General features: G+C 35.8%; 4 protein-coding genes across 11 annotated transcripts; 1 reads left to right on the forward strand and 3 right to left on the reverse strand.

Moving 5' to 3' along the window:
- Positions 1-397: 397 nt before the first annotated feature.
- LOC108812086 (putative pentatricopeptide repeat-containing protein At3g49142) lies at positions 398-3200 on the reverse strand. Its single transcript, XM_018584246.2, has one exon. It carries the CDS (start codon positions 3126-3128, stop codon positions 1065-1067), a length of 2064 nt encoding a protein of 687 aa, XP_018439748.2. The 5' UTR covers positions 3129-3200; the 3' UTR covers positions 398-1064.
- Positions 3201-4350: 1150 nt separating this feature from the next.
- Positions 4351-7657, reverse strand: LOC108835160 (plastidial pyruvate kinase 4, chloroplastic). Of its 8 annotated transcripts, none has more exons than XM_057000701.1 (6): positions 7518-7577; positions 7173-7249; positions 7012-7068; positions 6535-6902; positions 4861-6441; positions 4351-4760 (listed from the first exon to the last, which is right to left on the reverse strand). In XM_057000701.1, exons 3-6 carry the CDS (start codon positions 7060-7062, stop codon positions 4643-4645), a joined length of 2118 nt encoding a protein of 705 aa, XP_056856681.1. In that variant the 5' UTR covers positions 7063-7068; positions 7173-7249; positions 7518-7577; the 3' UTR covers positions 4351-4642. The 8 variants fall into 8 exon arrangements, with proteins under 8 accessions (XP_056856681.1, XP_056856661.1, XP_056856674.1 ...); XM_057000681.1 differs by having other exon boundaries at positions 6535-6911; XM_057000694.1 differs by lacking the exon at positions 7173-7249 and having other exon boundaries at positions 7518-7657.
- Positions 7658-8014: 357 nt separating this feature from the next.
- Positions 8015-10167, forward strand: LOC108829802 (protein ROOT INITIATION DEFECTIVE 3). The gene is made up of 8 exons (XM_018603392.2): positions 8015-8274; positions 8366-8479; positions 8558-8691; positions 8779-8929; positions 9020-9207; positions 9341-9477; positions 9572-9810; positions 9908-10167. Exons 1-8 carry the CDS (start codon positions 8068-8070, stop codon positions 10055-10057), a joined length of 1320 nt encoding a protein of 439 aa, XP_018458894.2. The 5' UTR covers positions 8015-8067; the 3' UTR covers positions 10058-10167.
- A 1370-nt stretch (positions 10168-11537) lies between these two features.
- LOC130500379 (wax ester synthase/diacylglycerol acyltransferase 5-like) lies at positions 11538-16073 on the reverse strand. The gene is given in 8 exon segments (XM_056995379.1): positions 11538-11704; positions 12526-12570; positions 12658-12795; positions 13195-13404; positions 13491-13573; positions 13659-13725; positions 13858-14448; positions 15806-16073. Coding segments are annotated over 8 exon segments (1503 nt in total). The 5' UTR covers positions 16034-16073; the 3' UTR covers positions 11538-11563.
- Between the last annotated feature and the right edge of the window lie 470 nt (positions 16074-16543).

Below are 16543 nucleotides of genomic sequence, written 5' to 3' on the forward strand. Positions count from 1 at the left end.
CTTGCATTCACATTTGGAGGAAGCATAAGCAACTGGAAATCTTGATTACAAAGGGTAGTTGCATCCTCTACAACAGAGTCAAGGTATATGGATTGCAAAGGGTTACAAGCTGATATATGTGGCCCGACTCATGGTGGAAGATTTGAGATCTTGGTTTTAGTACAAACCGTTTCACTATATTGGTTTAGATTTGATCAGCAAGTTGCTCGAAAAAACTTTCCCATTTCATAATAAATTTCTCATAACTTTATCTCATGTTTTGATAAATTTTTGATTGGATTCATTAAGCGGACAATGAGATGTATATAACCCACTCAAAGATTTTTATTATAGGAAATAAAACATATACCATAGTCCCACTCTCACACATCAATAATATATACTTGCAGAACTTCCAGGTTTTTTTCGTTAAGATGTGGATCAACTGTCATCAGAACGCTATAATCGACTAACGTTAAGTTATGACGCGAAGATCACCACGAGATCACCACGAAGACGGCCATAGGAATCGTACATTTCACAAACCATTCCTTGTTTCTCAAGCAATCACGCAAAACACTATTAAAAGAGATTTTTAAACAATAAATCAAAGCTGAAAATAGGGAAAGATCACCAGTTGAAGCTAATAGCCTCAAAGTGAAGGTTTTTAGCCAAACCAAGGCGCAGATCCGTGCCACCTCATGCCTCAACTTTCTTGGTCTATATAATCAAGAAACATATACTTCGCACTAGAGTTAACATTCCCACTGGTAAGAAATGTATTGCATAAGAAACAAAAAGGAAACTACACTCTGAAGTATTGTTGAGACGTTGAAAAGCGCACTAGAGTTAACATTCCCACTGGTAAGAAATGTTTCACATCGCTTCTTCAAATCTCTCTGAGTTCACAAGCTGGAGGGGACTTGCAGTTTAGGCTATCTATATGAAGAGTTTTCCTTACAGCTGATGACGTGTTATTTAATCATTGGTTGTCAGACAATAAGATATTATAAAGCTGTCCGAAAAAGGTGTACTTTCATTCTCATCATAGCGCTGCGTTTATAAACCTTTAAACATTATTTATTTCACCAATAGTCACCACAAGAGCAAACACCAAACCGGAACACATGAAACCTATTGGTGTCTCTGATGATGATCTCGCGAGAAGTTATCTGCGAGATAAGCTTTGCCCCAACATGACAATCACCACAGATCCTAAGGTTCTTCGTTATTCTTATGGCGTTGTTATCTTCTTCTCCTTCCTCTGTGTTCATCAGAGCAAATACAATTGCTAACTTCTCACTATGAACAGCCAAATGCGTCTCTTTATCTTCTTCCTCCACATCGTGAAGCGCAGATTCCGAATCAGGAACATACCCTAACTCTTTCATCTTCGTCACTAGAACATCCAGCTCTCTGTAAATCTCATCGGATTGCGGGTGTGACCTGTCACCTACCAAGAATGTATAGATTTCTCCATTCACCTCAACGTTGCTCGCTCCAGGATTCTTCTTTAACCCTTTGCTCTTCATTATATCTCTGATCTTAGTTACCTCTTCCCATCTTCCAGCCTTTGCATAGATGTTAGAAAGTAACACGTAGTAACCAGATTGCTCTGGTGCTAACTGAAATAGCTTATCAGCTGCCAGTAGACCGATGTCTGTATCAGCATGCATCCGACAAGCTCCTAATAACGCTCCCCAAACTCTCTCGTTTGGTTCCACTGACATTTCTTGTATAAAGCTATAGGCTTCTTTTACTTTCCCGGCTCGTCCAAGCAGATCCACCATACAAGCTAAATGCTCTAACCTCGGAGTGATCTTGTAATGATCTGTCATGAGTTTGAAATAACTCCGACCTTCTTCCAATAACCCGGCGTGGCTACAAGCAGCTATCGTTGTGACAAACGCAATTGAATCAGGGACGAGACCCGAGTCCTGCATTTTAGAAAACAATGCCACAGCGTCACGGCCTTTTCCGCTGACTCCATAAGCTGAGATCATAGCTGTCCAAGACACAACGTCACGAGATTTCATTTTCTCAAACACGTCTCTTGCTCTGTCTAGACACCCACATTTTGCGTACATGTCAATCAACGCGTTCTCTACCAATAGATTCGGTATCAGCTTCTTCCTCTCGACGTATTCATGTATTTTCTTACCAAGAGACAGAGCAGATGTATCTCCACAAGCAGGTAACACACTTGTGATTGAGACTGCGTCAGGTTCGACCCCATCAGCTTCCATCATTCGGGAATACAACTCCACGGCTTCAACAGGCATTGCGTTTTTCATATACACGCCGATCATCACATTCCATGAAACCAAACTCTTCTTCTTCCCCATATTCAAAAACATATCTTTAACATACATAACATTATCCCTCGTTGTATTGGTCACTGCTGGTAACAGACTAGCCATCGTGCCAGCGTCGTGGCTTACCTTCACAAATTCCATCTCCCTACAAACCTCCAAAGCATCATCAAATCTCTGGTTCTGCGCATACCCAGCAACCAAAGAGTTCCAAGAGACAACATCTCTCCTCGACATCTCGTCAAGCACAAGCCTCGCTTCAGATAAAAACCCACACTTTCCATACATAGAAACCAAACCATTCCCAGTAAACAAAGTAGAAGCGAGCCCAACTCTTGTAGCGGACCCATGTATCTTCTTCCCGATGACGACATTCCCAGAGCAAGAACAGGCCTTTAGAACACAAGGGAAAGTGTAATGATCGGGTCTAACATCGAAGCCACACATGGTCCCAAACACTTGGATACCTTCACGGTAAAACCCGTTATTCACAAAGCTTCTGATCATGACGTTAAGGATGACAACGTTTCTCTCGGGAATTTCGTCGAACACCTTGCGTGCTGACTCCACGTCTTTTAAGGCAGCGTAAGCTTTCATGAGTTTAACGCCTAGAGCCGAGTCGCAGCGTAGATTTTGAAGGATGATTCTGGAGTGCACTGTTATGAGGGTTTTGTGATCCGGGTTCGTGTCCAGTACGTGACCCAGTAAGTTGTAATGAACAGATGTCCCATCCGGTTCGAATTCCGGTTTAGTTGGAGAAGAAACGATTATTCGGGTATGGAGTTTTCTGAGTTCCGGAAAATGGCGGGGATGAAAACTGACATTGATGCGTTTCATGAGCTTTCAAATCGACCTTACTCATAGTCTCTAAGACAAACAAAGATGACAGAAAAAGCGTGGGTAAACCGGTCATAAATTTATCGTTTAAAGCTAATTCAACCGGATCAGACCGGTTAAATATGGGCCGTTGGGGTTTCTTGTAACATGGGCCCCAAACCATTGCTTTAGCCGCTATGTTTCTGTCACATTCAAAATAAATAAAACTATAGTTTTTGAAAGAAGAGTTCGATTCGAAACAAGATTACGGAACCTCGGAAGGTATTTGGGAACAAGAGAACTCTGCATGCAATTGTAAAGTATATGGAGATGGGCCAGGAGAGTTGATCGTAAACCAGATTACGTATCTTACCTTGGCTTGGAAACTATAGCATGTGGATCATATGGAATTTTCTCCAAGATCAGAGCGTTACGTCAAGTGCTTTCCAAGTATGCCAGAGGATCTAAGGTATTTTTTGGGCTAGAGGAGAAACCTGATCTATGAGCTGGCATATTGAAGATTTCAGATTCTTCTCTTATAGCTTGGCATGTGAATAAAACATACTCCCTCCGTCTCATATTAATTATTGTTGTAAAAAAAAATTTTCGTTGCAAAATAAGTGTCGTTTTAGCATTTCAATGCAAAATTTATTAACTTTATTCTGCATTTTATTTTTTTATTGGTTGAGATGTATGGGTAGTGATATTTTTGTATGGAAAATATGCAAAATTTAATGATTTCTTAATCCGTGTGTACAACTCTAAAATGACACTTATTCAGAAACTGAGGGAGTAATAAATAGCTAGTTTCATTTTCTGAACCAGATGAAGCGCATGAAGCATCAACTTGAATTCCACGGAAAGAGTCTTTCTGAAACTGCTACGCTCCTGACATTGCTCTCCATAGAAAGTGTTTGATCTTTAAAAATGACTTTACATCCACAGATCGTTCCACAGTTTTTTTATTTCAATGACTCATTGCCTTACAATGAAGGGAATGTAAGTCTTGAAAGGAATTGAGAAACCTGTAACCACTTCAGGAACTAGGTTATCCAGCTTTAAGCTCATACATTAGTCTCAGACACATCACCAATGGCTTTTACCTGTTTTAGCAAGTCTCTACCGTCGATAATACTTCTCCATATACCAAGTAAACATAAACATGTCGAAATAATTTTTGAGATAATTGTTTACGGTTTGAAAACACCAACGTTCATTGTAGAAGAAAGGGGGGGAAACTAGATTGAAGAGGCCAAAATTTTCTATGTTAGTATCGCTGATAATCAATATGATTTGTTCATATGCTAAAAACATATTAGGTTTCCACTAAAACCTCTTATAGGACTATATGATGAATATAATAACAACCAAATATTCCAAGGCTACAGGTTCCATTGCATAACCGGCATTATGAACCGGTCTAACCCTGCGCGTGAAACTACAGCAGCTCCAGAAGACACAATATTCCAACTAGGACTTAGTTCATGGACTGGCCAAGCAGACTACAAGTTCTCTTCCTAGTGATAAGCAGCACATCAATGTAGATTTTCAGGGTTCGGTTTCTTATAGATAAGCTTGGTATGAAGGATAGTGTCCAGCATCGAAACAGCTTCAACTATATGCTTTCCTTTGTTCAACATCACACAGCTCGCCCTGCAAAAAAAAAAAAAAAATCCAAACTCCATAGTTAGACAAAGAAAGCTTTAGCAAGACCATGTTTACTTTTAAGTTCGGGTGAAAAGGTTTTTTTAACCTTCTGCCATTTGCAGCATCTGTGATCTCAGCTCTAGTTGGAACACCAGATTTAACAAGTGATTCAAGAACCTGAGTAGCCAAAATCACCGGTACTCGACCAACTTTGCAGATAGCTAGAATCTCTTCCTGTATATTAGCTAATCTCTCCCATCCACATTCAACCGCGAGATCACCTCGAGCTATCATAACTCCCAAAGGGTTTAAACACTTCATCGCCTCTAAAAGAATCAAGGGCAGATGCTCAAACCCACTTTCCGTTTCAATTTTGAGAACAATACCAAGCTGATCATTAAGTTTCCTTTTCTTGAGCTCTTGTCTAAGAACTGATATATCTTGGACATCACGTATGAATGAAATGCCAACCATGTCAGCATGCGAAGCTACATATTCAAGATCTTTGATATCTTTTGAAGTAAGGCCTTTGAAACGGATGTCACTCTGAGGAATGTTTATAGACTTCTCAGATCCTAGTTTCGTACCTTTTGGACCAGCATGAGTGATGGAGACAATAACCTCTGAAGGGCTAGCTCCTTTGATTGTTCCCCAGATTTTCCCATCATCAAAACCAATGGTTTCTCCTGGCTTGACTGAATCAAACAAGTAACCTGAAGGACAAGTCAGCCTATGAGCTCCTGGAACAGTCACAGAAGGTTCATCAAAAGATCCTTCTCTGGTTATGACTAGCAAGTCACCCACTCTGAGCCTTACAAAAGATTCCTTGGGAGGAACATCCACTACTTGACCAAACAAACGTCTCCCTTTCTTTCCCTTAACGTATAACTCAGTTCCAGACTCAACATAAGCAGTATCCAAACACTCAGCCACAAAACCAGTACTGGAGAAAACATCAAACTCTTTTGAGATCCTAAGCACTTTCTTTTTCCCTCTAGCGTCACATAGTCTTACAGAATCACCAGTTCGGAGACCAGCAAGAAACTCCTGGTCTCGCACGAATATAGTAGCGTCAGGGGAAAGGTGAGCAGGAGGCTCTGTTCCTGTTACAGAGAGCCATACAAGAGCAGGAGAAACCACGTTTCCGAAAGCATCTTTCTTAGGCGAAACTTTCATCACGCATGGACCGGGTTTTAAGGTGCCAGTTCTCAGTTTTGGTCCAGCTAAGTCCATAAGAACGCGGCACGGCATCTCAAGCATCTGAGAGGTTCTTCTTACCCTTTTGATGATCTCACCCCAAATGGTGGGGTCTCCATGTGCACAGTTTATACGGATAACAGAAGCGCCAGCTTTAAGAATGTCTGCAATAAAGGTTTCACTCTCGGTTGCTTCTTTACCAACAGTTACCATGATATGTGTTTTTTTCCCCTCGAGAGGCTTACCAAGTAATGATGATACCTTTCCTTCATTCTTCTTAATAGTCATACCCTTCTCCGGAAGCTTCCGGGATTCCATAGGAGACTTCATCAACAGATTAATGGTTGCTTCGAGGTTAGAGAGAAGAGACAGATCGTTGTTGTCTAAACTTGAGAGACCAAGAGAAGTAAGATAACTATTGAGCTGCTCAGTGTCCAATGACCTCAAAGCCATATAATGAATTAAGTTAGTAGCACATTCCAGATATTTTCTGCAACAAACAGTACGTATGAAGAATGAGGCAACATAGCAAAAGCCAAATTTAATAAGCAATGCGAGTTTGAATATAAAAAAGACAACGGACCTGTCACATGACTGAAGTCTAGAAGCGTTCCACTTCTCTGCTGCTAATAGATGTGAGCGAAGAGCATTGAGTTTTTCAAGAACAGTAGAAATGTTTTGGTAATCCTCTGAGTGGAGAAGAGAAAACTCAGGTTTAGAGTCAGGAAAGTCGAAACTCCAGTTAAGTTCTTTGGAGGCATTATCACCAACGATAGCCTCCACTTGTCTTTCAGCTTTGCCTTTTCCTTTCGCGGAGGCAAAAGCTAAGGTTCTCGGAACTCTGATCTTCATCTGAGTAAGTGATAATGGGAAACTCTTGTGATGCCTGGTGGAGAAGCAAAGAGTCTCCTTCCCACTTAACAAGTGGTTTGATTCAACCATATCAACTATCTGGATCACCTAAGAAAACAGATATTAGGTGTGAAGAGGGTTATGTGAATCACTACAAAAGCAAGAAAAATACAATTATGGGGTCATTGACATGAGAGATGTAACTCACGTTGTTAGGTGTTGTCAAGAGATTTGTGACTGAAGGAGCAGAACTCAACATATCTGTCTAGTTATCACAAAGAAACATTTAACAAAAACTGATCAATCTCGAGATTATTAACAAAGTTGAGATTAAACTAAGTAGAACACACAACCAATTTAAGCAGATACCGTAAAATAAAAACGTAGGTGTTATGAATATAGAGGAATCGGACAGAGCTTTTTGTCTAGGGTTTCTTCAGAACAGTCTTACAGAACCAAAAAAAAAAGATTCAAAAGCCGACACAATATGGAAATATGAAATTAAGGAATATTTCCATTTCTTGGATTATTATATTAAATCACATTGAACAGACACCAGCAGGCGCATAATCAATACTACTACATTCTGAGAATATTTCTCGAGTTTACATTCAACCTGGTCGGATTTATCGATGTAACGGAAACGAATTGTTGGAGAATAATCACGAGAAAACACTCAAACGGAGGAGATGATGATCAGCATGAGAGAATTACCTTTGTGTTATATATGGAGGAGAAGCGGTTAATCTATCTAGATAATATTTTCGCTCGTCTTCTAGAGAAATGATGAAGAAGAAGACAATTCAGATTTGTAGAAAAAAAGAAGAAGATGTGGTTAAGGATAAAAAGGAGTGTGGTGAGCGCGTGCCATATTCTACAAAAAGACCCACATCTTTCGGAATCTAGTGACCCGGAGAGGCTGAAAGGTCCATCCCCCCACGACGTCGTATAGGAGGTTTCATAGCAAATCTCTCTAGAAGGTTCTCCATTGGGTAATACTATGTCGTATCAAAATAGAAAAAACGATTCAGTTTTTTGATAGTTCAATCCTAATCAAATCAAATTGTAAGGGACTAATCAGAACATCTGTATATCAATAAAATGAGAAATTAACTATTATTTACATTTATAGCCCTTATGTTTACTGAAACTGCTTATACGCCGCAAAACTATTATTTTATTCAAGGATAAAATACAGATTTTATAAACCCTAATTGATAGCATAAACCCCCTCCCCCTCAGACCCTTCTTCTAACGGACGGCAATGGAGATTTCTGTAATAGCCTCCTCATCAATCGACGGCGGAATCGGAAGCTGGGATCTCAAAACCGGAACGGAACAGCTCCGATTCAAGCAGTGCGCCTCTCCCTCTCACGGTCTCACCGCCGTCGGAGATAAATTCCTCGCCGCCTCTCAGCTCCGTAACGCATCCGCTTCCTCCGGCTCGATTTTCTTCTGGTCTTGGAACAAGGTTTCTTCCCTCTCTCATTATCTGCCTTTTTGTTTCTCTCTCTCTCTTTTGAAATTTAAAAAAAAATGCTCTTTTTTTTTCTAATTGTTAGCCTCAAGTTGAAGTGAGAAGCTTCCCCGCGGAGTCAGTAAACGCTCTTGCAGCCAACCGTGAAGGAACTTACATCGTTGGTGGTGGAGCCTCTGGAGATATCTTTCTTTGGGAGGTAAAAAGACTCCAATTCTATTTTTTTTTCTTAATTTTGTGATGATGAAGCGTGCTTGATATAGCTGGTGAGTATTAGGTTGCGAGTGGGAGGCTGCTTAAGAAGTGGCATGGTCATTACCGTTCAGTAACTTGCTTGGTCTTCTCTGGAGACGATTCTTTGTTGGTTTCTGGTTCTGCTGATGGCTCTGTTAGAGTCTGGTCTCTTTTAAGGTTAAACCTTTCTCTGTTTTTTTTTTTATTTTTAAAAAGTATAAAGCTATTATTATTGCCTTTATTCTTATTGTTTTGTTCGTTTAGGCTGTTTGATGATCTCCAGAGGCAGCAGCAAGGGAGCACTCTTTACGAACACGATTTTAATGAGCATACGACATCTGTTACCGACATTGTCATTGACTATGGTGGCTGCAATGCTTTTATTGTTTCTGCTTCAGAAGATGGGACTTGCAAGGTGGTAACTTGTTTTATCTTTTATGCATTTGTTGAAATGCAATGTATAGTTAAGCGTTTTTCTCTCTATTTCTCACGGCCTTTGTGTTAGGTTTGGAGCTTGTCCAAGGGGAGATTGTTGAGAAACATCATCTTTCCTGCAGCCATCAATGCACTTGCATTAGACCCTGGCGGCTCTTTTTTCTATGCTGGTAGTACAGATAGCAAAATTTATGTTGGTGCCTTGAATTCCTCAAGTGACTATGCGACTCAAAGTCTTGGTTCAGTATCTGAACAAGGGTAACCCACATCTGCTTCTTTGAATGCATCTTGTAAATCATGATTATCTTGTCTAGTCAATTTCAACCTCTAGTATGGTTTTTATTTTTTTATGAGCATAAGATGTTTTTTTTTTTAATTTGTGTGCAAACAGCAAAGCTGTTACTTGCTTGGCATATTGCGCAGACGGAAACCTTTTGATTTCTGGATCGGAAGATGGTGTGATTTGTTTTTGGGATCCCAAATCACGTCGCCTTGTTCGTACTTTCAGCCATGGAAAAGGACCAAAAGGTAATCTCCTTCTGTTTCAGTTCTACTTAAGCAAAATGATTATCAGCTAACCCTTGTTGCTTTGCCTTCCAAACTTTTTCTTTCTTTCTTACAGGACCTGTGAACAACATTCAAGTTGTCAGAAGAATGGTTGTTGGTAATTCCAACAAAGCACAATCTTCATGGAAAAGAAATGTGTCGTCACTACCTCCTCCTTTGGAAAAATACGAAAGAACAGGAGACGATACTATGGATGGTATAGTTATCGTTGACCCGCCGCCACTATCTGATGTTCCTGTTTACTCCTCTTACCACAGTGCTGACCTTATCAACGAGCAAGTTAGAGAGCTTCAGGTTTGTGTCTCCTCTGTCTCTATAAAAAAACAACACTTTTTTTCTCTGGAAACTCTGTTTTTTCACAACTCTGTTTGTTCTTGCTTGGTGGTGTCAGCAACAAGGCTCTGCAGCAACGGAGATCGAGATGGAAAGATTGAAACTTGAGTACAAGAAATCTTTACAGATGAATGATCAATGGCAGAAGAACTATGAGAACTTGCTCCAGGTGGTTATGGAGGAAGAGCTAAACGGTAGTTCCAATTGAAAGCTTTTATCTTTTGTTGTTGTTTCTAAGCATTTTTGAAATTGTGTTAAAAAAAAAAAACTGAAGTTATATTGAGAGATATTTTATGTCAAATGGCATTTGAAATTGCATTTGAAGTATGGTTTATTAATGCCAAATTTCTCATCACAGCATCATATATAATTAGTGTAACAAGACTTTTTGAATTTTCAAATTTGTTAAAAACAAGTACTTAACAATGTACTCGTGGACTGATGCAAACACTTCTCTGTCGTATTTAGTCAAAGACATGAGAATGCAAATGGAAGATTAAGAAATGAATCAATGCTCTGTACATTATTTGCCGATTGAGTTTACATGTGTCGTCATGGTTCTCGCCAAAAACAAAAATAACATGACATTAAAAAAAATGACATGGTACTTAAAAAAATTTATCTTTTGAAAAAAGTAATATGACATCATATTAATTGTGACATGTAAAATTTTCTTATAAAAATTTATATTTTGTTGCAAAAATTTTAAGTATAGTAATGACTAATAACTCATATCATAACTAATCTCAAATTTTCATATAAATATTTATTTTTGTAAAACTATTAAAATGTATTAATAACTCATATATCACTATTAAAATAAAAATAAGCTAATTGTAAATGTGCATAAAAATACAAAACTAAAGTAACAATAATCCAAAAAAATTTATAGTTAAATGTTCAATTTTTTTTTTAAATTTATCTGTTCATCTTCATCATGTTAATTAACCAATTGATTTCTCTGTTTAACATATTTTAACTAAAATATTCAAAATCTCAAATTTATTAGCATTTATATTTAAAACTAGATAATAAGATATATATTTAAAATAAATGATCATTAAATATAATATAATATAACTAAAACTAATATTATAAATATAACTTATCTTTATTAAAATTTAAATATCAGCTAACTGAAATAGTTATACCAAATCAAAAGAAATAAGATTACAAAATAGGTTTAAGATTTTTTTTCAAAACTATTGAAATTAAAATATAAAAATAATAATATTGAAATATAAATCAATTTTTTTTTGAAATAAAAAAAATTATATTTAAAATTATTATTTCTGCGCAACACAGGAAAACACCTAGTTGAATATCAAAAATCAGTTCAATCAAGATTATAATTATTGGTAATTACCATTTTTAGTTATTTTATTACAAATTATGATAATTGTTATAAAACTATTTTGACAATTATGCATTATATGATAATTATGTTAGACGGTTCTATTTACGTCATATTGATCACTCCTTGCACCACAATGAACCGTTTTTACGAAAATTTATGATTGACTGTTGTATTTGAACTATGTTGAATTATTCATGTAAGTTTTTTTATTAGTTTACATAATTTTTGATAAATTATATTCTCTGATATTTTTAGACAAATTTTCAATATTTTTTTATATCAAAAACTCTTCATTTTCATACTTTCTTTGTCTCTTTTTAAAATTTTAGTCTTTTTCAAAATAAAAGAAGAAATATCTCAATCTACTGGGTACAACTTAATTTTCTCTTGGACAGCAGCTTTGATGCTTCTTAGAGATTCCTCCCAATCATCACATAGCCGATGAGGATCACTAATGACTGTTGGATCAACGGTTAAAGAAACGGTCATCTTGTTCATCTATCTTATTAAAATAGAAACACAAAGTTGGACCTAACTTATTTCTAGGTAGAAAATTTAAAAATAACTATACAATATAATTAAGTCAACTAAATCAAACTATATCATATAATTAAGTCTAATACATTTACTAATAATAACAAGAAGCCTAACATCTAGCCTATTTATATGGTAAGAATATATATCGTGATTATTAATGCTAAGATTTCCAAAACGATTTTTATGGTAAGTAGTTCTGAGTATCCACAGAAGCAATATTTATGGCTATAATACTAGATTTTCTGAAAATTAAGAAATGATAAAAACGAAATCCCTAATTCATGAAAACTATATAATCTAAATCGGTGTTCAAAAAATAGGTATTTGATTTAAAACGAAACCCGTAATTTCAAATTTATCATTAGATATTTAAATATTTATTAATTTTAATACTTTTAATTTATTACATAATCTAACATAGAGATATGACATAAAAATATAATAAGATTTAAGTTAATAAGTATTTAAATATCTAATGCTAAATTTGAAATTAACTTTAAAAATTAAAATTTAAATCAAACTGGATGATTCATCGGTTCAACGGGTTCCTTTGGGGTTTAGCATTTTTGCTGGTTTATCGGGTTTTAAAATAATGACATTTCTTAAAACTCTAACTGTATTACATTTCGGATCACCGGTTCAATCGCAGATTCATGTCGGGTTTAAAAATGTTGATTTAAATACAAAAATATTTAAAATAGACAAAAATCTTACAAACTAATATCATTATTAATAATGTTGTTGATAAAAAATTCATCATAAAATATCCCGCGGTTTTAAACCGCGGGTCAAAATCTAGTATAACTTTGAAAATGCATCGTCAACGCCTGATCAAAAGACAAGTCATGAGATCGTTGACTCTTAATCACTGAATAAAAAATGATAACATGAAATTTAGTGGTCTAGAAGCTTACATGGGGATGACCATACACACTTGGGGCCATGTAAGTGACGGGATGGCCATAGAAGCTAATTTCTTCAATCGGACCAACCAAGTTTGAAAATGACATCGTTGTGTTTGACAATGCTCTCTTTAGTATATTTGCTGCGCTCTGCATTCATTTAAATATTAGAAAGACTGGATTATACATTTATACTACTAACTAACATAATTAAATTAACGGTTAATTTATTTTTTTGATTTGATGGAGTTTTTATTAAATTACTATATGATTTTTTTTGGTAGATTTTTTTTTTAATAAGTAGGAGGTTCTGGATCTTTAGGTATGTTAAATTAATATTTTGGGAGAGCAATCTTCCTAATGAAACTTGAACGTTTTTATCCATTAGACCCGTACGTACTAGGTGATCTAAATTTCTTAGCTATTGGAAAATTCTTCGTTGTTTTTTTTGGGTTAGATTTAATGGAAGAGTAATATCTCTCTTAATCTTTTTTTTTCTTGTAACACGAACACTGTTAATCTTTAAGCTAAATATAATGAAGAATTTACCTGAACCCCAAACGACTTTACAATGAAATTACCGACAATGAACGTTAGCAGGGCTTCAAAAGAGTTCTTCTTCCTGTCGATTATGGACTTGGCTCGTCGGAGATGTTCCAATGGATCATCGCAGAATGCAATAGAGAATGGAAAGATTATGTAGCCGATCCAATTTCCCCATGTACACTTTGATCCCTTTGCCATTATATCAGCTAGATCCTGTACTTTTAAATAAAAAAATATCTTACGAAAATAAATAAACATTTGAAATTTCTATATTTTGTGATAAAATGACGTTAATTTGCCTGGAGTCCAGTAGCCGGTCGTATGTTTACAAGCAGAGCTGCCCTTAGCCTTATTCCTTTAGGCATTGGTTCTTCCTGTTCTCCTATATTTTCAAATCTTTATATCCTTACACATATGACGCTGATATCAAAATTTATGTACGTTAACAGAAATTCATAGATATTTACCGTATCTTCTCTTCAAATATTGCGAGAGACCAGCCTGAGATACTCCAAGTACAACATCGTTGACAGTCTACAAAAGAGGGGTAAAATCAATCGAATATCATATATCATGTCATGTCACCCCTCTTGTGCAACTTATACAATATTTATTTTTGAAGGTAAAAAATGCGGTTGACCAGAATAAATTCACGAAAATTGTTACCATTTGCATGGCGTTCTTGATAAGCTTTAGGTCGTCAAAACTTACGGTACGATGAACGCAACACATCCGCTTACTCGTACTTAACTGGAAATTGCCTTTGATCGGTGTTTCAGTGTCCTTAAGGAATATTGCCGTAGCAATAAACTCCAAAGCATCATAAAAAGTGTTCAAAACCAACATAACCACCGACCATAGAGCCCTAACCAGCCACAATAACCGGGAATAACTCTTTGATCCAGACAACAAACGTTTTTGGTTCGGTAGACTCGGTAGCTCATCAGGATTCGATGTTTTACGTGTACAAGCAAGGACTAGAGACATCAGAGACATACCATCGCCAACAGAGTGATGGATCTTCAAAATGGCCACGTTTTCAGCCTCGGACGTTCTTAAGTCGAGTAAGTGAACTTCCCATAATGGTTTGGACATGTCTAATGGGATCGTAGTCAGGTCAGAGACGTAGCTATCGAGAAAGGCGTTTGCGTTCTCTCTGTTATGCATATCGATTTTGGGAATGACGACATGATCCTCTGCCACCACGTTTGTCTGAACCCATTTTTGTTCTTGTCTTTTGCTGTTACCAGTTTTCACCTTCAATCAAATGGAATAATAAAAATGCTAAACTGTGTTAAAATGTCACCTTACCAAAATAGGAGTCTTTCACATTATTCATGTAGTATTATTTCAATATTGATACATATTTATTTGCTAAAGATAAAATCAATGGTTTTCTGAAATAAACAGTTTTTATATATTTCAATAAAATAAGTTTGTCTAGCAAAAAAATTTCTTAAAGATTTTGAAATTTTTAATATATAAAAAAAGATTCCGAAAGAAGTTTACAAAAAAAAAATTGTCTAGAAAAGGAAGCTTCCGATAGATTTTCTAGTATTTTTTTTCTTGTTACGAAAGTAGAACAATATTGTCCCCACTTCTGAATATAATCTTCAAATTTATATTATTCTGACTAAAAAAAAAACTGATTCTGAGGATTTCTTTCCTCTCACTTTTGCAAATCTAACTCTTACTTCTTTCGAAATCTTTTTTTTTAATATAAAAAAAAATTTGAAAGAAGTTTACAAAAAAAAAATTGTCTAGCAAAAGGAAGCTTCCGATTAATTTATAGTATTATTTTTTTCTCATTACGAAAGTAGAACAATATTGTCCCTACTTTGGAATATAATCTTCAAATTTTATTATTTTGACTAAAAAATATAACTGATTCTGGAGATTTCTTTCCTCTCACTGTTTACAAATCTAACTCTTACTTCTTTCGAAATCTTTCTTTTTAATATAAAAAAAAGAAGATTTCGAAAAAAAGTTTACAAAAAAAAATTGTCTAGCAAAAAGAAGCTTCCGATAGATTTTCTAGTATTTTTTCTCGTTACGAAAGTAGAACAATATTGTCTCCACTTTGGAATATAATCTTCAAATTTATATTATTTTGACTAAAAAAAATAACTGATTCTGAGGATTTATTTCCTCTCACTGTTTGCAAAATAACTCTTACTTCTTGTCCCCCCCCCCCCCCCCCCCCCCCATTGTTGTTATTTGTTACCTTCGTAAGCCATATCAATCAATCAGGACCTGACGCCAATCAATTTAATACATAGAGTTTGGTTTTAATATTAAAACGCATAAATGGTGACATGGTACGTATCAGAAATTCATACTTAACAAAGAGAAACAGTACTCATCAATCACACTTCAACATCCAATGAAAACCACACTCATTAAAAACTGAAAGAACAGTTTAAACATCGAAGAAAAAATAATTGTATTGTGTATATTGTTTTGTCAACACCCAAGTTGTATGTCTGTTTAGTTAAAAAGAAGTTACATTTTAACCCTATAAAACATTGAGAAACATTTTATATATACTGATAATAGACATAAGGTATCATCAGGACTGGGTATCATATCATAAGTATGAAAGAGTGGGACTCACCAATTTGCAGGAGAAACGAGGATGTCTAATCAAAGTTTGCTTTATTCCTTCGATAATCACATCTGGTTTGATCTTGCTCTTCAAACCAACCACCGATATGATGTTACAGTTAAACTCCGGCGCCTGAAACAGACGCGCAGCTGGGCTAAGCGGTTGCTCCTCTTCTTCCTTCTGTTCCACCCTTATCTCAGGTATGTGCGGACGTCTTCGTCGTGTCCTAATCTCCATAGTTTTTTTTTTCAATCTTTGTTCTGTATTTATCTTTGGAATTCCACTATATATGACTTTTATTCGTCGTGTTGTGCATTTGAGTTTTGGAAATTTCATTTTAGTATTCTTGTCGGTCTTGACTTTCCATTATTGTATTATTTACATTCAGGTAACAAATACGACTATATTAATAACTTTTTCATATATTTATTACTCTTTTCGCCTTTTAGACTATTTGGAAAATGCATGGATATCGACACAAAAATGAGAGGAAAATGCATGGATCTATAGATTTATGAGGTTGGTTAAAGATTAGGTGGTGTAAAAATCAAGAAATCTAGAGAATCTTATAATACTAAGTTTATAGCTGTACTTGTTGTACATTGTTAGAAATTATTAGATTTAAGAATACATTTTATGGTGTTTCAAAAAGAAAAGATTACATTTTATGTACGATACAATTTGAAATTCATAATTAAATCATGTTTGTATTCATCAAAATTAACATGATAATCATTCATTTACAAG

The sequence above is a fragment of the Raphanus sativus genome, chromosome 2 (genome assembly GCF_000801105.2).
Source record: "Raphanus sativus cultivar WK10039 chromosome 2, ASM80110v3, whole genome shotgun sequence".
NCBI classification, from domain to species: domain Eukaryota; kingdom Viridiplantae; phylum Streptophyta; class Magnoliopsida; order Brassicales; family Brassicaceae; genus Raphanus; species Raphanus sativus.

Bases quoted from the DNA above. Each gene is read 5' to 3' on its own strand.
- LOC108835160 (XM_057000678.1), bottom strand. From the start codon at position 7,062: ATGTTGAGTTCTGCTCCTTCAGTCACAAATCTCTTGACAACACCTAAC. The intron at 6,912-7,011 runs GTGAGTTACATC...CTGTTTTCTTAG, and splicing joins TCTTGACAACACCTAACAAC to GTGATCCAGATAGTTGATAT. The intron at 6,442-6,534 runs GTCCGTTGTCTT...TGTTTGTTGCAG, and splicing joins AGACTTCAGTCATGTGACAG to AAAATATCTGGAATGTGCTA.
- LOC108812086 (XM_018584246.2), bottom strand. From the start codon at position 3,128: ATGAAACGCATCAATGTCAGTTTTCATCCCCGCCATTTTCCGGAACTC.
- LOC108829802 (XM_018603392.2), top strand. From the start codon at position 8,068: ATGGAGATTTCTGTAATAGCCTCCTCATCAATCGACGGCGGAATCGGA. The intron at 9,208-9,340 runs GTAACCCACATC...GTGTGCAAACAG, and splicing joins GGTTCAGTATCTGAACAAGG to CAAAGCTGTTACTTGCTTGG. The intron at 9,478-9,571 runs GTAATCTCCTTC...TCTTTCTTACAG, and splicing joins CCATGGAAAAGGACCAAAAG to GACCTGTGAACAACATTCAA.